This window comes from Aplysia californica, unplaced genomic scaffold (genome assembly GCF_000002075.1).
Source record: "Aplysia californica isolate F4 #8 unplaced genomic scaffold, AplCal3.0 scaffold00089, whole genome shotgun sequence".
In the NCBI taxonomy this organism is placed as follows: domain Eukaryota; kingdom Metazoa; phylum Mollusca; class Gastropoda; order Aplysiida; family Aplysiidae; genus Aplysia; species Aplysia californica.
Genome location: NW_004797359.1, coordinates 1,580,684 through 1,603,210, shown reverse-complemented (window position 1 = coordinate 1,603,210; position 22,527 = coordinate 1,580,684). Strand labels below are relative to the sequence as shown.

At 39.1% G+C, this 22,527-nt stretch overlaps 1 protein-coding gene across 2 annotated transcripts; it reads left to right on the top strand.

The window, feature by feature from the left end:
- Positions 1–2,377: 2,377 nt before the first annotated feature.
- Positions 2,378–21,609, top strand: LOC101848649 (cytochrome P450 4F22). 2 transcript variants are annotated; one of them, XM_005094810.3, is made up of 13 exons: positions 2,378–2,552; positions 4,047–4,212; positions 6,039–6,186; positions 6,707–6,894; positions 7,932–8,056; positions 10,613–10,672; positions 11,721–11,844; positions 12,812–12,959; positions 15,173–15,296; positions 16,482–16,612; positions 17,121–17,268; positions 18,833–18,898; positions 19,245–21,609. In XM_005094810.3, exons 2-13 carry the CDS (start codon positions 4,072–4,074, stop codon positions 19,342–19,344), a joined length of 1,503 nt encoding a protein of 500 aa, XP_005094867.1. In that variant the 5' UTR covers positions 2,378–2,552; positions 4,047–4,071; the 3' UTR covers positions 19,345–21,609. The 2 variants fall into 2 exon arrangements, with proteins under 2 accessions (XP_005094867.1, XP_005094868.1); XM_005094811.3 differs by lacking the exon at positions 2,378–2,552 and adding an exon at positions 2,644–2,718.
- Positions 21,610–22,527: the final 918 nt, after the last annotated feature.

Here is a 22,527-nt window from a genome sequence, read left to right as displayed (position 1 = left end):
GGAGAGTGAGTGTGTGTGTGTTTGTTTTTCGGGCTTCATTTCAGCCTTCATTCAGTAACAGTTCAAAGTATACACAAATAGAAACACAGGATCCATTCACTCCAGGGCTCACGAGTCGTTCATCTTTTTCAGTTTCACTCATTCATTCAATTCCCGTGTTCTCTCCCGCGGCTCATCCCCGTCCGCATGGCTTTCACACCCCACCCCCTCCCTCCAGGCATACACAAAGAAAATCTCACTCATTCCCTTGCACCCTGCGAACCATGGACAATAATATAGGCAAAACACTGCCTAAGCTGCATTATTTTCGTTCGTGAGCTGTGGACCAGGCCAGGAGGGTCGGTGTCGTCGTCTTGTAGTTGCTGTCGGGTGTGGATACACTTGTACATTCTTCCTTTAACCCGCTCTTTCACTCACACTGTCTCTCCATCCACAGCTCAGCTCGTCATACGTTCAAAAGTTGTCCATTGGTCGTGTTTGTTTAGTTAGTGTGTGTATAAGTTTGTGTGTGTACATGTGCATGATGGTGGTGGGTGTGTGGTGGGTTTTACTGAAGGTTGTCTGTAGGCGGGCTTTCCATGCGGTGTTCCTTCCCCCAGACCAGAGGCAGAATGAAAGTTGGCGCCGAACTCTCGCAATAAATAGGCAAAACATCACGAGACCGGAAGCCGGAAACCGTTCGGAGAAATAAAGATGGGCACTATTTCTCCGAACGTTCGGAGAAATAGTCACTTCGTAAAAAAAATTCTTATTCGGACTCGAGTCCGAATATGAAAAAATGTTATTCGGACTCGGGTCCGGAAAAAAGGAAGTGTCTTCGTTCTATAGATCTTACGTTCAGTATTCAGTGCTTCCAATTTTCCGCCATTTTTTAGTTTTCCCCACACCTTATCTGCCGATCCAATGCCCGCTGCCTCATTGATACGCCTCCCCCCCCCCCCCCCCCCCACGTTTCCCACTTTCATTGTTGTAGAAAAAGGTAAAATTGAAGATTAGCAGACCACATGGCATATTATGAGCTGTGTAAAAAAAAAAAAAAGACCGATTCGTTCAAATACACAAGCCTGTGTCATATTGATTGTTTACCAAGAAAAAGTTGTGTTGCTGTGTAGAGCTGAGCATACGGCAACTTTTGATTCCATAGACCAGCGCACAATTCATTACGTATTCATTACGTAGATCTACGTCAAGACTAGCTTATTATTGTAAAAATGATAAGTTGCCAGGGGGAAAGAGACCGACGCTTATGCGACGTTCAAAGCCCGGACCGATAGTGCCCCCCACCACCCTCCCCGACACACACACAGCCACACGTGTGCAGGCCGCCCATCCGACCCCGACACATGCTAACGAGCCATCTTTAATTGCTTCTGATGACCTCTTGATCAATAAACATTTATTAGAAGCGCTATAACTTTTCAGGCCGGCCTCAAATTCATCATAAGATTAAAACTCGGCTCCTGCACAAAACGCCTTTTTGCCCGAAGTGATCCCGGTCTCTAACCAGCCTGAGGCGAGTCACGAGTGAGGCAGGACAGGAAGCCGGATTCACGAGTCACAGGAAGTCGGAAGTGATGTCATGCTGGACAAGAATCAGAGTCCGAATAACATTTTTTCATATTCGGACTCGAGTCCGAATAATCACTTCGAGACTAGGTCTAGATCTATATATAGCTAGACGTCTAGATTCTAGATCCAGATCTAGCCTATCTAGAAATCTAGATCTAGATCCATAATCTAGCTAGCTAAGACTAGATTATCTAGATCTAGATCTAGTTTAGATCTAGACTCTGGTCTAGTAACACACTTACACAGTACACAGTGTAACAGTGTAGGCTCGTAGTCGTAGGTCGTAGGCTACGCTGGGCAAAAGTAAGTAACAGGGAAAGAAAGTTACCCAAGTTCCCACGTTCGAGATATGACTTTGCATTCGTTTTTCCGCTTTTTCCCTTTGCAGAATTGTAGGACATAGATCTAGATCTAGATCTCTAGATCTAATAATCCTATTATATTAAAGACACTTCCTCGAATGCAAAGACATCCATTACAGCTGACTGAAAGAAAGCGTCGGCCTGCCGGAAGTGAAAGATGTGGAAGAAGAATAGCCTACTTTCGAAGTTTGATATTGTCTGAGGAAATACATTAACAGAGACACATATACTACAGCCTGCATGATATGAAACACTTAGATCAAAGAAGACCGTCTAATAATATGATAAGAGAATAGGCTACACTGCTCTTTTTAAACAATGAATTGCAAAATCCTTTGTGGAGCTTCAAAAACAATTAGATAATTACATTCTCATAAATACACTTTTATTCATTTATTCGATTTACAACAACAACGACGAAACCGAAACCAAAACATGAACTTCGACCTCGTTCCTAAGCAGGACTGCACGGATTGTGAAAACTTATCGCAAGCCTCTCATTTCATAGCCCAGTAGTTCCGACCGACCTCGGGCCTCAGTCAAGTAGTCAAGGGAAGACAACTTCTCGATCTTCATGGAAGGCAACGGTATTATGCTGTGGAGGGAGAGAGACTCCTAAATGTAGGCCAAATAATAATAATGTGATAGATCTCTAGTCTCTAGTTACGCCTTTTTTTTGCCCCCGGGCCAGCTTCCGCAACTACTTGAACAAGATACTCGGTCCCGACGCCTGTCAATGCCAGTATAGTACAGATCTAGAATCTAGATCTAGGAGATCTATATAACCGTAATGTCAAGATCTAGATCTAGTAGTGTTACAAAGTAGAATTTCGACTAAATTAATGCAATATCAAATGGCTTGCCCGATAAGAGAGAGATCTAGGCTTTGTATTAGGCACATAAGAGGATAGGATTCGCAGGGATGAGATCCAGATGAAGCATCATTGTCTACTCCTATAGTCCTGCAGGACTGAGCGGAAGTTTATATATTTATATTATAGCTATCGAAGTGGCTAGCCGTACTTAGATCTAGGTTTGGCCCTATCGACACAAGCCTGTTAAGTACACAGGTCTCATTAGATCTAGATCTTAGTAATTATTCAGGTTCAAATACATGCAAGTCAGTAAGGCACCTTTTGGTTTTGTCTGAAAATACTGAAATACAAATACTTTAGGCATTGCAAACTAAAAATTTCATTTACAATTCAGCCATCAATATTAAGTACGGCTGGCCTGACAGTCTAGCCGTCCTTAAGTACGGCTAGCCTGGCTGTCTACCCAGTACTTAAGTACGGCTAGACTGCCAGTCTAGCCGTACTTATCTTAGGCCCTATTAACATTAGAAAACAGGAGGTTTAAAATACATGCACTGTCATTAAGGCACCTGGTTTCGTCTCAAATACAAATACTTTAGGTACTGCACACTAAAAATGTTTATAATTCAGTAGGCCTATTTTTTTGTAAATGGTCAGTCTAGCCATCATCATATTAAGAATAAGTACGGCTAGACTGGCAGTCTAGCCGTCATTAAGTACGGCTAGCCTCTTCCTATAGTTATAGCTGGGCCTTACTATCTCATGTAGCCTATTATGAACAAGTTTACAAAGTTTATGAGAGTCTCCACAAATTCAGACTGCTTGGTAGACACAGTGATGAGGAAGGCTTAAAGTTTGAGCCTTTTGTTGAGCTGTTTCAATTTCCAAGAATTCTAGATCTTGTTTTGTTTGGTGGAGGCAGGTCTGGACATTTATTCCAAAACAACCAAGTCAAGAGATGATCTATATATGGTTGAGAATTTGTTTTCTGTGCTTGAAAGTATAAAAGTTATCATGGCTGTCGAGAATATATTAAAAAGAAGTAGCCTTTTTGTTTCTTTTAATATGTTTTTGAAAAATTTTATGTAATGTAACACTTTTACCAAAAAATAATGTGCATGTGTGTGTATACTATTGAGAATTGTTTTGCTCAAATGGATTGGAGAAGGAATCACTTAGACAAAGTGTCGTGCGTTCATACAAGCATTATATCTGTGTTTAGACATGATACTTCTACTTCTACTACTTTATCGTATATAGAATGTGATGTTATTGAACCACAAGTCAACTAATCTTACAGCGTTCCTCTTCGTGGCATAACCACCATGTGGCTGGAGACAGTTATCGCAGTCGTTGTGGGAGCCATTCTTTGGAGATACCTCCGGCAATATGCAGAGTACAGACGACAGTACTTCATCTTGCCAGGACATGACAGATACAGCTATCTATATGGATCGATTAAATTAGTAAGCTTTACAGTTCACTTTACATGTAAATGTTGTTTATTTCCGTTCCGGTTCCGGAAGGTTAACATTTTGTTTTGTTTTTGTACTTATTTTTTTCTTTTTCGTCTAAACTTGCTGATACAGTAATTTCTCCCGTTTAAACATAATGTGATTATGGGATGCAAATACAAGTAAATGATACTTTGTATGATAATTTGCATTTGTAAGTAGTGTCGAAAAATTAATTAATTCAGGATGTCGAAATATATGTCAGTGGGAGTGTTGTCAGTGACTACAATTCTGCCGTAAGCTGAAAAAAAAAGCCTTTTTATCATCTTGACGTCAACATTTTTTATTTGCTATTAATCAAAAGCATGCTCAGTAACCTTACTTGTTTGAAAAATATCAAAGTGAAACAGTGACTAGTTTTTGAATAAATTTGAATTCAAATTCAGAATCACTCTATTTTTAAATGGTTATTCTGGACAAAAAAAACTCTTTTTCTCGAAACTGTTGTGAAGAAAAAAAAGGCATTTTGTCAGCTTACGGCAGATCTGTTGTGCAAGTCCCAGCAGCACCAGTTTAAATCTGAGCCAGATGTGTTAACCTTATTTCAGAAGGACTCTCTGAGGTAATGACTTGCAACTCTGTGGTATGAAAATACCTCATGTACTGATATTATGGAAGTCTTCTTTTTTTTTTTTTTTTTCTGTGTCATGCATGACGTAATATTAATATAATGCTCCTCCTCCCAAAGTAAATCCAATCTGTCTTTTCTTTTTTCTTTCTTTGAATATGTGAAGAAATGTGCTATGCCTCTGTGGACCTTATCCGTTCGAAAGAGACAAAAACATAATAGATAATGTAACGTACAATGCTCAAACAGAGGTTCACAAGCTAAAGGATCCATCCCTTTTCACTGGACTTTGTATGCAAATGTGATTGTAAATTGTATCAAAGGGGTACAAGTTATAAATAGTTACCTCCTCTCTTTCACTTTATAAACTACAATATCAAAATTGTGAAAGCTGCAAAGAAGATCATTGCTGACGTCAAATACCCTTTACATTTAGAATATCAAGTATTTGATAAGTATTACACTCAGTGTCATCGATATAAAGCCCTCAAAGCTTGATATATAAATCTGGTATGGGAAAGAGTGCCTTGTAAATGCTATCTATTATTACTAGTAAGTATGGTGGGTGATAGGCAACAGAACATCTGTTATCATACTATCACCTTGTTTTGTACTTTTCAGCATTTATCTCTGCCCTGTGTGACCTTGGACTTGTACTGGATATGTTATCCTCTTAGCAGAAGTATCAGATTTAATTGAGAGAACGTGATGTTGTCCTTGGCTGCTTCAAAACAGTTTTTTGTGCTTGTTGGCACATCCTCAGCTGATTCATGAAATTGATTTTTATCTCTTTTAATGTTTTGATGTGCTGCAGAGGTGAACATACCCAAAATGTAATTTGGAAGACCCAAGTTTGAACCCTGCAAATCTTTCCAGATTATTTGCAAGGAGTTTTCATGGTCTTGGTGTTGTTATTGTTATTGTCATTGTTGTCATCATTGTCATCATCGTTGTCGTCCTCCCGTCCTCCTCCTCCTCCACCTCCTACTTTTCCCCACATTCTTTACTATCTCTCTTTTATTCCAGTCTGCCTTGTTTGTGTCGGTGTGCCATTCTTTACTTAAACCCTCCTCATTGTCCCCCTCCTCCTCTTCCTCATTCTCCTACTCTACTCCATACATTGTATGCATCCCTCCTCCTCCTCCCTCATAGGATCATCGTCTTACTCGCGTACTTATCGACTTGTCAACTAAGTATCCCCCACTATCAGTATCCAGGTTTTAACGAGGAAGGTCTAGCCTTTGACATGGACACACTGAAACGACACAAGTACCTGTGCCACTGGTGGGCGGGGCCTGTGACTCCTGTGGTGTCTGTGTACCATCCGGACAGCGTGCACCCTGTGCTCAAGTCCTCAGGTGAGACAGGAACTTTGGTACCTGTGGGTGATTGTCAGTTTGTTTACGGATTGTGTTTGCATGTGTGTGTGTGTGTCTGTGTTTGTCTGGTTGCGTGTGAGAGAGAGAGAGAGAGAGAGAGTGTGTGTGTGTGTGTGTGTGTGTGTGTGTGTGTGTGTGCCTTTAAAGTGTTGTGGTCATAACTTAATAAAGAATTTTTATATCAATCCAATGTCTAGATAAAAGCACAAAAACTATCACTGTTTCTTTTGTATGCAAAGGATAAAACTCCCTCAGAAAGACCCCTATTGCTTTATTAACTAGTACAATCGAACTCGGTCTTACAGTCACCTGTCCAAGACAATCACCTGTACAGACAACTTCTTCCCGCTTCACTTTTTGATTTATTTTTTGTGTACCGGGGGTATTATCATTACCCTGTCTAAGGTTTTTACATGTCTAACACAGTCACCTTTCTCTGTGACAATGGGTGGCCACCTTCAACAATTCGTGACTGTATGTCCTGCTTTGTTTCCTCTAGCCCCAAAACCAAGGTCATCGTTTCTGGTGTCTTTCTATGATATGGGTCTGCCTTGGCTCGGGGAAGGACTCATACTTTCAAACGGCAGCAAATGGGCGAAGAGCAGACGACTCCTCACTCCAGCTTTTCATTTCGACATTCTCAAACCATATATGGCTGTGTACAATTCATGTGCCAACACAATGCTTGTAAGTGCTAAAATCCCATGAACACACTTTTGAAAGATTATTGTGTTTTATGCAGTTTTAGCTTGTAGTATTTAAATTTAAATCTTTAATGCTGAAAGTATATTCTTGGTAAAGGTATGGTGTTAATGATCATGTCCATTGAAAAGGTTTTTACATTTGAAAAAATGTTCTTTTGTGATTTGGGTGTTGTATTCACTGTTGTAGCTGTATCCAACCCATCAACATAATTTAGATTATTCAGTTTGTGGGCTCTGGTGCTGCTTTTCAGGGCCAACCCAGGCTAAGAGGGATACAACACCCTGCCCAACGGAAAGATCAAAATACTCAATTCAATTGAAATTCTCTCCAAATGGAATTGAACTTAGGCCATCTTCGTGAGATGGTGAAGCGCGTAACCACTGCACTACTGTTTACAGTCTCAGGTTATGTGAGACGTGTGATAGTACATCATAGAACACGCCTAATAAAAGGTAGTGCGAAAGAACACCACTGGGCGTTCCTTGTGTCCCAACTATAGCATATAGTTTGCTATCATGTGTGAAAAGTATCGTAAACTTAAAGTGAGGTGCAAGGTGGGAGTAAATATGATCTCTGAAATTTTTGCTTAGTCTCCAGCACATTTGAATGAATCTTATGATTCATTAGAATACTGGTATGACAAGTTTGACCCCAATTTTTTTTTCTTTTGCATCTTCGGATTTAATTGCTAGACTTGAATGTGAAATACAATTTTATTTAACTTCTTTGTTTATTGCTGTAAGATAAATCAAGCTTACATACTAGAGTGTGAGTTTATTTGTTCTAAAGTTTTGAATAAGCAATTGGCTCCCAACTCCCTGGATTATCAGTGTGTCAGGCTGCATAATTTAAGTAGACTGTTGTCGTTGACATAAATTTTTAGTAATATTTAATTGTAACGAGTAAAAGAATCAATGACTTATCCATCAAGTCAGTTTTATTAGATTTAAACTGTGCTGTGACATCATGTGGGCTACAAGATGTACTTCAATTGGTAATAGAAACCTTTTTTTCTCCAGACGAAAATGGAAGCGTTTTCAGTCAAGGAAGAAGCTTTTGAACTGTTTGATCTGATTGACAAACTTGCGCTGGACGTGATTCTACAGTGTGCTTTCTCTTACCAGTCTGACTGCCAGACCAGCAGGTGTGTATGTTGACCGACTGTCAGACTAGTGGACTGTCAGACTGGCAGGTGTGTATGTTGACAGACTGAAAGACAAGTAGATGTGTATGTTGACAGACTGCCAGACTAGCAGTTGTGTATGTTGACAGACTGTCAGACTAGCAGGTGTGTATGTTGACAGACTGCCGGAGTAGCTGGTATGTATGTTAACAGACTGTCAGACTAGCTGATGTGTATGTTGACAGACTGCCTGACTGATAGGTGTGTATGTTGACAGACTGTCAGACTAGCAGATGTGTATGTTGACAGACTGTCAGACTAGCAGGTGTGTATGTTGACAGACTGCCGGAATAGCTGGTATGTATGTTGACAGACTGTCAGACTAGCTGATGTGTATGTTGACAGACTGCCTGACTGGTAGATGTGTATGTTGACAGACTGCCAGACTAGCAGTTGTGTATGTTGACAGACTGCCTGACTGGTAGGTGTGTATGTTGACAGACTGTCAGACTAGCAGGTGTGTATGTTGACAGACTGTCAGACTAGCAGTTGTGTATGTTGACAGACTGTCAGACTAGCAGGTGTGTATGTTGACAGACTGTCAGACTAGCAGGTGTGTATGTTGACAGACTGCCTGACTGGCAGGTGTGTATGTTGACAGACTGTCAGACTAGCAGTTGTGTATGTTGACAGACTGTCAGACTAGCAGGTGTGTATGTTGACAGACTGTCAGACTAGCAGGTGTGTATGTTGACAGACTGCCTGACTGGCAGGTGTGTATGTTGACAGACTGTCAGACTAGCAAGTGTGTATGTTGACAGACTGAAAGACAAATATGTGTGTGTGTTGACAGACTGTTATACTAGCAGGTGTGTATGTTGCCTGACTGGCAGGTGTGTATGTTGACAGACTGGCAGGTGTGTACGTTGACAGACTGAAAGACAAGTAGCTGTGTATGTTGACAGACAGCCAGACTGGTGTCTATAGTGTAGCGGTTAGGTGCCTCGCTGTTGTACACAGGAAACTTTAGCTTGATTCCCGAGGGAGAATAAATTTTTATCTAGATCTAATAGTATCTCTGTCTTTCTGCTGGATAGGTGGTTGGCGGGTGCTCTGGTGTGGTTTTCTTCTTCTTTCCTATCAAACATCTATCGTCTTTATCTCCCCTCCTTCTTTTTTGTGCTTGTTACTCTCTTGTAACACTTTTAATCTTCGGTACTTATATGAACTTATTGTGTTGCAAGTGCTGTAAAACTCCTACTAAAACTAAAGTTTTTGTTGGGATAATGTATCCCTCTCTACCCGCATTGGCTTTGACATGACAGGAAGGGTCAGAGGCTGGCCTCCCAAATGATCTTAATTGTATAGATGGGGACATAAAAACAACTAAGACTTTATCAGAGTACATAGAGTTATCGGACTAATCGAGTTATCAGAGTACAAAGAATATAAATCACAGTTGGTAGAGTTATCGGAGTATATAGAGATATCGGAAGAGGTAGAGTTATCGGAGTATATAGAGGTTTTGGAGGAGGTAGAGTTATCACAGTTGGTAGAGTTATCGGAGTATATAGAGATATCGGAGGAGGTAGAGTTATCGGAGTATATAGAGATATTGGAGGAGGTAGAGTCATCGGAGTATATTGAGTTATCGGAGTACATAGAGTTATTGGAAGAGTACATTATATAGAGTTATCGGAGTACATAGAGATATTGGAGGAGGTAGAGTTATCAGAAAAGGTAGAGTTATCACAGTTGGTAGAGTTATCAGAGATATTATAGGAGGTAGAGTAATCGGAGTATGTCGAGCTATCAGAGTACATAGAGTTATCGGAGGAGTACATAGCGTTATCAGAACACATAGAGTTATGGGAGTACCTAGAGTTATCAGAGTACATAGAGTTATCGGAGTTGTCAGAGAAGGTAAAGTTATCAGAGTCCATAGAGTTATAGGGGTGCATAGAGTTATCAGAGTACACCAAGTTATCAGAGAAGGTAAAGTTGTTGGAGTACATTGAGTTATCAGAGAAGTTAAAATTATTGGAGAAGGTAAAGTTGTTGGAGTACACAGAGTTATCAGAGAAGTTAAAGTTATCGGAGAAGGTAAAGTTGTTGGAGTACATAGAGTTATCAGAGAAGGTAAAGTTGTTGGAGTACGTAGAGTTATCAGAGAAGGTAAAGTTGTTGGAGTACATAGAGTTCTCAGAGAAGGTAAAGTTGTTGGAGTACATAGAGTTATCAGAGAAGGTAAATTTAAAGGAGATGGTAAAGTTATTAGAGTACATAGAGCTATCAGAGAAGATAAAGTTATCATAGCTGGTAGAGTTATTAGACTCATTCCTTCTCTCTCCAGCTTCAACTGATTTTAAAAAATTTAATGGTTATTAGAGGGTGCCACTAGTAGGTGCTATTTATTTATTTCTCCTCTGTTGTTTCTGTCTGTCTTTCTTACTTTTTTCCCAGCAGTAAATGAACGTTATTGTTTTGATGTGCATCTCTTTACTCACACAAACTAACGACTCATTTTTGCTATGGCTCGTTCATTACATCGTTAACACTTGTTCTCTCTGTCTCCAGCGACAGCTCATATACTGCAGCTATTGTTGAACTTGTCACTCTGTGGGGAGAAAGGACTCTGTAAGTCCTCCTTGATCTTTGTGTGTGTGTGTGTGTGTGTGTGTGTGTGTGTGTGTGTGTGTGTGTGTGTGTGTGTGTGTGTGTGTGTGTGTGTGTGTACTTGAGGAATACCTGTATGTGTGAATGTGTGTGCTAATGTGAGTTTGTGAATGTTTATGGGTACCTGTATGTGTGCATTTGTGTGTGTATGTGTGTCTGAGTGTATGATTATGAATGTGTGTTTGTTTTTGTAAGTGTGTGTGTGTGTGTGTGTGTGTGTGTGTGTGTGTGAAAGAATGAGTGTGCTAATATGTATATTATGTGTGAGTGAGAACTTATAGATTGTATTAAAGCTTTTAACGCTGTTCCAAGCTTTTTAAACATGCTGATGTAGCCATGTTGAAACTGAGTCAGGGCAAATAATAATATGTCACATAGACATGCTTTGTTGAGCTTACTTTTCCATGATTATTGTGCTACAACAATATCGTTTGTTATAGATTTTACTGTTGTTGCTGCTGTCGTTTTTGTTTCTCTAGTTGTAGTTAATATTGTGTTATTGCTATATCAGATAAGAAAAAGAAAAGAAAAGATAAGTACCACTCTTCTTGCATCTCCAAACAGGAATTGGGATTATTACAACGATTATGTTACAAAAATGATTGAGTTGTTGGAAGTTGTTTTGCACCCTACAAACAGAAAATAATTCAAAAGTTACATCTACACCACATAATAGACAATAAAGTACCAGCACATATTGTTTTACAAATACACTGGTGCTTGCAACCACTTTTTTCTATCAAGGAATGTCATGCATGTCACCTCCATGTGAAGACCCTTCAAAAACTACGCCTGAAAGATGCATACAAAACAACAAACAAACAAACAGAAACAGAAAGAGTAATGTACAGGAAAGTACTTGTATGTTTTAGAAACTCTTTATCTCTCCTTATTTTATTTCTTTAAAAATAAATTATTTTTTAAATATATAATTTTTGCGAAGCCGGGACTTTGAACATCAATAATTTTTTTGTTTCGTTTTTCTTTTCGGGGTTTGATTCTCTTGCAGGAGTCCTCTTCATTTCAATGACACTTTGTATAAGTGGAGTGCTAAAGGCAAACGGTTTTATGAGCTGTGCAAGCTCACTCATCAGATGTCTGAACAGATTATAGCCAAAAGAATAGAGACATTGGTAAGTGTATTATTTTCTTGGGAACGAAAAGAAAATGCCTCCCAATTTAATTTTCTCTTGTAAGTGAAATTGTTTTTCTTTCATTATTGTACCATCCTTTTGTAAGTAAAGTGCTCTCCACACCCCCTGGGGCGGTGCTACTGACTGAAGTTTCTTTAGGACATTCCCAAAGGGGGGGACATTAACCATGTTCTTATGCACAGTAGAATTGTAATTGTAAATGGGCTGATTCATCAATGTCATACTCATAACTTTTCCTGAACTGCAACAGGGAACTTCTGCCTTTTCTTTCCTAATCCTTACTATCGTTGTTTTTCCTCTACTTCTTTTGTATGTTTGTCACACTCTTGTGACCCGCTATTTTCAGGGTGCCTTGACAGTCGAAGCAGACTTTGTGCTGTTGAAGCTAGAGAGGTGAGCAGAGTAAGCCTGATTCCCTGTAAGGACTTCTCTGTTGACATCCACCCCTTAGCGCTCTTATGACCTTATGCATTTGTGAGTGCTGTAGAACCTCTACTAAAACACACAAAAGTGCTCTCCTCTTGTAATGTGTAATGCTTTTCTCTACAAGTATAATTCCTTCCTTTTGTAAGTATATTTCTCATCTCTGGTCTGTAAAATTTTTACCTTAATAAGTGTATGCATTACTTACCTTTTGTAAGTGTAATATTTTTATTCTGTATGTAAATGCTTTCCTCTTTTATGTGTAATAATTCCAGTGCTTTCTTGGTTAGTGTAATGCTTTTCTATTCTATATGTAATACCTTCCTTTCCTGTGTAAAATATGTTAGATCCATATGGTGTTGTGTCCTTTGTATTATTGTAAAGCACGTTGAGCGCTTCCGTACTGAAAATGAGCTTTACAAGTGAAATTTAGTAGTGGTGGTGGTGGTATTATAATCATGATTGTTAATTATCACAAGAACACGGTATGGCTATCTTTTGTTTTCAAGATTTTTCACTATAGGAAAATGCTGATGAGACTGAGCTGCAGAAGATAGTGTCCAAGAAGACAAAAGATTTCCTCGACATCTTGCTGTTAACCAGAACTGATGACAAAGATGCGCTGTCGCCGGTAGAAATTCGAAATGAGGTTGATACATTCCTCTTTGCAGGTAGTAATTCAAAGTAATGGGTTTTTTTACAGTCTCTGGCTATCTGCCTTTAGAAAACTCCAATGGAAAAAAGTTTATACAGTGGAACTCGGATTCAATGAGGTCGCCGGGCCGGGCCTGACCTAAAATGTTGTTGAATCCGAGTGTTCGTTATAGCAAACACAAGTTTTTTGTAGATAATTACTAGCACTGAGCGAGTAATGTATAAAGAGAAGTCACAAGTATTGCCTGAAATGCCTGCATATTATGAGTTGTGTAAAAAAAACAAAGACAGGTTCGTTCAAATGCATGCGCCTGAGTCTCCTCGATCATTCACCAAAAGGTTGTGTTGCTGTGTAGAGCCTAGCCTAGCATACGGAATCTTTTGATTCCACAGACAAGTGCACAATTCATTATGAAGATTTACGTGAAGACTATCTTATCATCGTAATAATGATCAGTTGCCGGGGGGGGGGGGGGGGGAAAGACCGTGACGCGTTTGTAACTTCGAGGTTCAACGCCCGGACTGCTAGTGTCACCCCCCCCCCCTTCCCCGACACGCACACACATCCACACGTGTACAGGCCGCCCTTCCGATCCCGACACACGTCAGAGTAGACATGTGTACGGGCCAACGATACATGTGTTGGTACGAAAAAAGGCCGCTGATTGGTTGCATCAATCGTTTAAGTGAATAATGGTTCACGATGCAGGTGCAATGTATGGTTTCCAGGAATAGATAAAGTTGGTTGTGGGAGAAAAATGAGCGAAGCCACGTCTGCGGGGACTGTACACCCTGGAAGCGACCTCGTTGAATCCGAGCTTGCTGATTTAAGTGCTCGTTGAATCCGGGTTATTTTTATTGATTTTAAAGAAGACAAAAAACGGGGACTCTATCTCATCTCGTTGAATGCGAGCTCGATGAATCAGAGTTCCACTGTAGAATAAACAGTGAGTGAAAATGTTGATTTTTTTGTTTATGTCAACTTTACTTTGTCACTAAGAGAATTCCTACCTGTCATTATTCTCAGAAACTTTGATTAGCGAGGGTTTTGTGAGAGTTTTTTTTTCATGGTTTGATTTTACGACCCCCTAGAGTCAGTGAGTGGTTTACGGATACTCTGATATGGTCGTTTGCTCCTTTTTTCTATCACATATCTATCATCCTTTTCTGTCCTCCGTCTTTTCTGTGTATGTTAGTGTCTAGTAACCCCTATAATCTCCAGCATTTATATACGATTTGTGTTGCAAGTTCAATAAAACACTTACTTATACTAAAACCCTCAGAAGCAAAGTCAGAATGCAATGTACTGTGTATATTCTACTGTTTTTTATTAAGTGCCAGAGCTTGTGTTCTTTAACACCGTGGGTATCAGTTATGCCCTCCTTAAGTCCCTTACTCTTTATCTCCGAAGCAGGTAAACCCACTATGCCAAGGCCTTCTTTTAGTATGAAATTTAAAAGTGACTTATTATATATGTCACTAAATTGGTTATTTAATCAAAACAAGTGAACTTATTTTGACAGATCGTCATCTAATGAATGAACTCCCATAAAAGAGACCTGTTTTAGGTATTTGCTGAAAAGCAATTTGACGTGGAAGTCATTGTAAAGGAATGTGCCCAAGCCTCTGTCAGTGGCTCACCAGCACAGCGGTTCCGACCGCGAGCCGCTGAGAATGGCTTGTCATTTTTATTTTTTTTGGTTAGTGTTTTACGGCGCTCGCAACTGCATAAGGTCATATGAGGGCGCGGACACACCAAACATTTTTCAATTGGTAGGAAATTTTGAATTTTTCCCAGGTGGCGGCCAAAGCCTACTCTTATCAATTTTATACCCCCAAGGGATCTTTAACGTGCGCAATTTGCACAAGGGACCTCTGAGATTTGTCGCCCTTGTCTGAGAAGGCTAGGTGTTGATCTTTCCTACCTACCAGAAGATCAGCAGTAAGTAGGAGCCAAGGAGTAACAGTAGAAAGGCTTGAGAAAGAGTCAGGAGCCCATTGGAGGGGGCAAAGAGGGTGGGGGGGGGGGGGGAGAAAGTGGAGACGAAAGCAGACGACATAACATTGCAAGAGAGAGGGAAAGAAGGTGAAAGGAGACAATTTTTAGAGGAGAAAATTTTTTGGTTGCTACCCAGATTCGAACCCAGAATCTTTGAATGAGAGGCGAACACCTTAACCTCTAGGCCACGAGAGCCCCCAGAGATTGACTTTACCTTCTGATGTTTTCCAGGTCATGACACAACGGCCAGTGGCATCTCCTGGACACTCTACAGCCTCACTGGACACCCCGAGTACCAGGAAAAAGTCTACCAGGAGGTCAAGGACGTCATGGGTGACCGGGACACTGTCCAGTGGTTGGTTACATTGATGTGTTGTACAATCTAGCACACACACTTAGCGAACATGCACATGAAGTGGCAAAACACATGTGTCACGACGCAGTGGAATCAGGCGCTCGTCAATTTTTGTGCATTTGAAGTGATTGGTATTATCTGAAAACTGATTTATTTGCTTTGCTTTCAGTGAAATATATATTATATTCGTTGCATAAAAGCACATATTTTAACAAAATTTGAACATAATGAAAAGATTTTCACATCTTGACAATTTTGTTAATGTTATGTGTGTGCTAGTGTGTACTTAGTTTTTGTCAGTTGTGGAAGTTGTAGTGTGGGGAGCTTTCATAGAGGAGTGGATGGGTGGTTTGCAGGTGCACTGGTGTGGTTTGTTCCTTTTTTTCTTTCAAACTCTAACATCTTACATTCTTATCTGATCTTTCCTCCTTTTTTTTCTTTATGTGTAACTCTTTAGTTAAAATTGTAATCTTAAACACTTGTATAACCCGTTGGTGTCACAAAAAACGTAAAATTCTTTCTAGAAAATTTGTGGTCAGTTTTTATAATCCACAAGTAAACTCATTTATTGACCAGACTGTGACACAGTGTGCTTAATAGTTTTATGTCAGTTTACTGGACAAAATAATGTGGGAACTTTTCACTATGTGTAATATTTTGAATTTAAACTGTGAAGGAAAATTCTATTAGATCTTTGAGCATGTGCACTTAGACAATAAAAGGAATACAAAAACTGTGAGAAAATATCAGACAAGACATGAAGTGTGGCCAACTCCACAAACACTACAAAAGAAGCTGTGCAGATCAGCAGAGGAGCTCAGCAGGATGACCCAATGTATGAAAATGATAGGCCTATATATTGGTCTTCAAGAGGTTTGCAATTGAGATTAAAAACAAAAGAAGAAAGAACATGTGAAAGCATTTGGTCGCTTTTATGGACATGCGGGCTAACTCCAGATTTCAGAGGTTTTCAGAAATCTTGACCTACCCCTAAAGTGGGCATTGCCCTACCTATAGAAGAAATTTGGTTTCATTGGTGTCTATCTTTGTTGGGTTATAGAGAAAACTCTCCCAGTCTTTTAAAGAAACTGAACAAAGGGCAGAAATTTACCTTCGATTTTCTGAAAACAGTATATTTCTTGATAACCCCTAGTGCTTAAAAGCGACCATTTAATCCTTCCACAGGACAGACTTGGCTAGTCTGGAGTTTACCACCATGTGTATCAAAGAAGCGATGAGGATGTACTCCACCGTGCCTAGCATAATACGTACACTGGAGGAGCAGCTCGTCATTCACGGTCATCGAATCCCAAAGGGTAAGGATATCACTTATCTTATCTCTGTACTATTTTTTTAAAAGATGAAGGCAAAATAAAAACATCATTATTTTCCCAGATGGTAGAGACATTACTTTTCTTATCTCTGCGGGAATGCCTCGCAACTTTTAGGCAGTGAAATATAGATTCTGTGAGAAACAGAAAATGTTTCTAGCCATAGCCGAAAAACAACTTAAGGTACAACTCTTACTAGACCTATACTTATAACTGCAAATACATATGCAATGTAGTTTGAAATTCATGTTTACATTAAGTCTCTTTATTTTTCCCTCCCTCTTTTTTTGATAGTTTTTCTCTTTCCTTTTTCCTCCTTCTCCCACTCTCTTACTTTCTATATATCTGCCTTTTTCTCTCCCCTTTTCTCCGTCCCTCCTCACCACATGTCTTTCCCTCTCCCTTGTTGTGTCAATGTGCTTCTCATGAATATTACTGAGACCCAAACATAAGTTGTATTGAGATAAGTAGGGTAATTCTTTTCTTCCCTCAGGGTCAATGGTTGCCATCCAGCTGTGGATGTTGCACCACAACCCTCATGTCTGGGAGGAGCCTCTGACCTTTGACCCCAACAGATTTCACCCCGACAAGCAGTGCCTAATGGATCCCTTCCAGTTCCTTCCGTTCTCCGCAGGCGCCAGGTACATCTAACAACTGTTGTCGGCAGATTTTAGGTAGACCGTATTTGATGCCCACAGTGTTTTCGTCACACTTTTTGCTGTTGCACCCATAAGATATAACTTCAATTCCAAAATGGGGAAGTTATTCTTAAAAGTTACTCCTTCTGAGTCTGTTCCATAGGACTAGCCCTTTCTTTTTTGTGAAGTATAGCCCATTCTGTCCCGGTAGACTCTATCAGAAAAGGTCAGTGAATCCTGTCTTCTAAATGATCTTAATTGTATTGATGGGAGTGTAAAATAGTTACAAGCCTTATAAAATAAGGGCTGCCGTTTTAACGAAAAACCACAGATGATTTTTAAAAATTTTGGAAACTGAACATTTTTTCCCTTTGATATGTCCTCTCTCTTTTGTAAATTACTTATGGTATTTTTTGCTTAAATCTGTCAGGTGACATCCCAATGTTTGTAAAATGGTCCTTGATACCGTATCTTCAAATGTTTTCAGCTTCGATTTTTTTTTCTCCTGTTCATGTTCATGTCTTTCAGTGTCTTATTTTTGTTCATCTTAAGTCTGAAGGTGCATACACATTTTCAGGCATTCCCTAAACAGATTTGGTTTATAATTTATTGTGGGAATTACAGTGCAGACATTTTAGCTTTTACATCGTCAGCTTTTTTGTTATCGTGCTGGATGTATTAAAATACACCAGAGTCCGCTAAAACCAAACATGGTTGATCCAATAACAGAGGTATATCAAAAGAAAATGACTTCTGCAGTCCAGTCCATTTATAACAGCCTCTGTTATTACAAGAACTTGGATAACAGTGATAAATCAAATTTCCATTTTTTTTTCTCTATATAGGTGTAAGTAATATGAACCTGGCTATAAAAGGCTTCAATTTGCGCAGACTCTGATATATATAACAGTGGTCTTGCAGCGCATGAACTTGCTTTCGATCCGTCAAATTATTAAAATTTGTCTCAACCAAGACATTTCACCTGTTTGTATGATCGCTTTCTTAAACACAAACTTTCAAACGCATACCCCAGTAGTGTTGGGATCACTGATCGATTCTGTCTCAGTATCAGCAAAACAGCCCACTGGAAAAGGATCTGTGGTAATCGAATATAGTAAGCTGAAGGTGCAATGATACTGGTAGTTTCCCTTGATTACGGTTATAACAGGACTCGCTTATAACAGGGAAAATCTGCCGGTCCCTTCTGTCCTGTTATACCTGAGTTTGACAGCATTTTAGCAACTTCTCTGACTCTGAACCCAAAACTTGGCTAAACCTGTCCCCGTGGTTTTATGCAGCCCGCCTAATTTAGCAAAATTTGATCATTTTTTGCTTAATTTCTGATTATTTTCCTTTATCTTTCTCTGTTAAAATTAACAGAATAGCATAATTTCATATTTTTGGGCTCACTTTGCATAATTTCAGAATTTTTCTTGCATAAAACGACGGGGACAGCTAAACTGAAGAAAATCCAGCAATTCCACAGACTTTGATTTATGCTGACTCCACTGTACTCTTCTCGAACTCAAGCTTACTCATTTTTATATTAATCTTTCGTCTATCCTAGAAACTGCATTGGCCAAAACTTTGCCTTGAATGAGATGAAAGTGACTGTGGCAAAAACAATCAAACGGTAAGTTCTGTGACCTTGTATTTCAAATGTCACTAGATACTTGATGAAGCTGAATGACTTGCTGGGGATATTTCTTTGTAGCCAAAAATGATTGTTATAGGTCATGCCGTCTGCACTTTTAAACAACTGAGCTGGTATCTTTTTTCACTTTGTTGACAGAGATGACAAAAACAGGTAATTGAAATTATTGAAAGATTAACCTTATGAAAAGTGTGAAGGCCCATTCTATTACCTTTGGAATTAATTGATAGTCAAAGTTTTGCTTGATTACACATGTCTCGTTTGCTTCTCTTTTAATGTTTTTCTCCTGACCTACTACTAATATTTGCCCCCAAATTTTCCTTAGATTCAGACTGAGTTTGGATCCGTCTCATGAGGTGCGCCAGGTTCCTCTTATCACAATGAAGCCTGAGAACGGCTTAATGATTCAAGCATCACCTCGCTGACATGGATTTTTCTTCACTGAGACATAAAAAAAAGCCCATACAGTTGACACTTTCGCATACATCATGGCCGTCATACTTTGGCGCAGGGGGTGTTAAAAATTATAGTTTCCTGACTATCGTTACCTATTTGTCTATGAATTTTTGTGATAGTTCTACTGCAGCTATTTTTTTGTTTTATTATTTCTAAAATGTTACTGGATAACAAAAAATTAAAGTATGTCTTTAGTGCCTTTTTTGCAGTTTTCTAAAATAATTTTCATTTTTTCGTCCTATACTTGTAATTAATGATGATGTTGAAAAGAATTGTATCTCTCCTCCGTCATTCATAATCAACACAAAAGTACAGTTTATGAACTTTGTTGCTTTGACTAGCTGTACTTGGAAACATTGTTCTTCTTGTGCCATTTCTTGCCTTGCAAGACTGACTTACACTGTCTGATGTGGTTAGGTCTGTGAGTAGGAGTGTGAGTACCCAAAACTGAATGAAATGTTGTAACTTTGTACAATAGTTACATGATCACCTGATAATTTTAATTGTTCCCATTTATTCTCCTTCAGCTTAGATATTATGAATCGTGTCTCTCTTTTTTTTTTTTTTAATTGTTTCATGCTGAAGTTGTACTTTGCACATGATTATCAGGCTACCTTAAATCAGTATTACTGATGCAGTCATTGTTTCTTTCAGAAAGTCATGGAATTTTTTCACGCTGTAAATCTTTGCATGTATGTTTCATGTAGTGCTTTTTTATGTTCTTTCTTCCTCAATTCACTTATAACCATATTTTATGATGTAGTCTTGATTTATTTCAGAAATTTATAGAACTTTTGTGGCTGTTTATTCCTTATTAAATAGAAGAAAAAGAAGAAGAGCAAAGTGTATTCTGTGTTCTGCAGCATGCTCTATGCAATTCACAACTATTATTACATCTCTCTGCAGACTTATTTTTACACTCACACCTTGTTGTTTTATCTTTGACTGTAACAGCATCAACAACACATGTTACTTTAGGAGTTTCTCTGTTAGTTTTGCTGATATTAGAATGGAGGCTGCCTCACAGACTTATTGTCTTGTTTACAACATTCCTCATCGTGTTATTTATATTAGTCTATGTGTTGAAAATGTACAGTTTACGTCTTAGTGTTAAGTGTGTACCTTTGATGTGCCATAGCTCATACAGAAAACGGTTTGTGCCTTCAAATCAAATTATGTCTTTGTCCATGTGGTGTGCTATTAAAAGATACAATTTTTTACTATGCTTATTTTGGCAATGGGTCTTTCTGTTCAACTTACCTACTTAATTGTGGCTTAGGCCACTTCTGGAGTTTGAGCCATCAGCGAGCTCTTGCTCTCTGCCTTTATTTAAGTCCATACATGGAATATTGTTCCAAATTTAGCTTTCTGTTAGTGGGCGTGTATTTCAGAGCTAAAGAGAGTACATGATTATTGTATCCTTCATGTGAGGTATTATATGAGCTTTTTATACTTAATTTAAGCTAAATCGATAGTGTCCAAAATAAAATACGATTCTTTTTGTTGGCTTTGCATTGCACAGTCATCCTGGTTACATTAAAAGCTTCAGTTTTGTCTTTAAAAGCAGGTGGTGGGAAATTATTTTTTATTCTTTGCATGTGTACAAGAATTCTGTCTTTTACATTGTCAAAAATGTTGGCATACAGGATTAGAAGATTTTCTTGTTGGCTTTTCAGTGTTGCTGTTGATTGCCTATATCTATACTGATGATTCATGATGTTTCATGAACTTGGTAACATAATTGTTGCATTTTCTGCTGTGATCAACCTATTATTATGTTGGGTTTTTTTCAGACTCAAGTTTATTCTACTTCATCTGTACATTTGAAATTTTATTACGGTACTTTTTACATTTGTATATACTGCTTTTTGTAAATGTTTTGAATCACAATGAAAGGTGCAACTATTATGGGCGGAATGCTTAACCTTGCCTCTTGTTTGGTTATTTCTTTTTGGCAGTTTGGGTGAGTTGAGAAGACTGGTAATGACAACTGCTCATAGCTTCACGGTTTGAAGTTTTCTTCTTTTGGCTGTATTTATAAGTGAAAATTTCAAATCCTTAAACTTAACAAACTCATTTTTTAAAGATTTTAAGAACATTTTTGCAAACTCTTTCATTTATGTAATTTTGATAGGTATGTTACCTTGGCCCTCAGTCTCTGGTGGCTGTGAAAAAAGTGTACTTTTCACCAAACCTTTTTTTCAATAAACAACATTGTACCCGTTCCACTGTAATGTCGTTTTGGTGTTTTTCTGTGGCTCTGAATGCATTTCGTAATACACTGTTGCGGAGACTTCTGAATTTTGTCATCCTTCTCATCCAACCAGTCTTAGTTAAAATGAGTCTGTGGTCAGTCCAGCAGTCAACACCGTATGTTATGTCCTTCTCTCTAACACTAACAAATGTAATTTCATGTCAATGCTTACTGTGAGGGTGTATGCATTGATGACATCTTGGTTATTCATGCTGGGCTTGTGGAAAATTGTGTCGGTAATCAGAAGGTTCTGGATCGCACAAGTTTTCAGAACAAGATGAGTGTTGCTGTTGCTCTTACCAACTGAGTTTCTTTCCAATTACTCCCTTATCGATGATCATACAGTGTCAACTCTGGCCTTGAAGTCGCAGAGAATGATGAGCTTGTCTGTCTCTTCTTAGTCACTGCACTGTAGATTTGTGGGCCTCACCATCCTCATAGAATTCGCTTATGACTTACTGGCATCTTGTTGGAGCAGTTGTACGCTTTGCTCTCGCACACAGGAGACTTGAGTTAGAATAGATTCCCGATTGAGGAAAATCTTTATTATCTTGGTCTTTCTGCTGGGATATACAGTCGAACCTGCCCTGACGGCCACCTCTTTAGGACGGCCACCTGTACAAATGGCCACTTTCCATTTCCCCCTTTGTGTTTTTTCTATGTAATTTAACTGTGTTATACAGGCACCTGTCCAGCCACGGCCACCATATTTTAACACACAACCCCTATCACACTAAACAATAACACCTGTCTTAGACGGCCTCCTTTGTGACTCTATTACGTTTTGTCATAAATCATGCAATGGCCCCTGGCATTGTGGGTGAGCCGTCATAATCCAATCACTTGTTGTTGTTAGGTAGTATCCATCCAACCGATCATGTTGCGTAGGTCCCTCCCA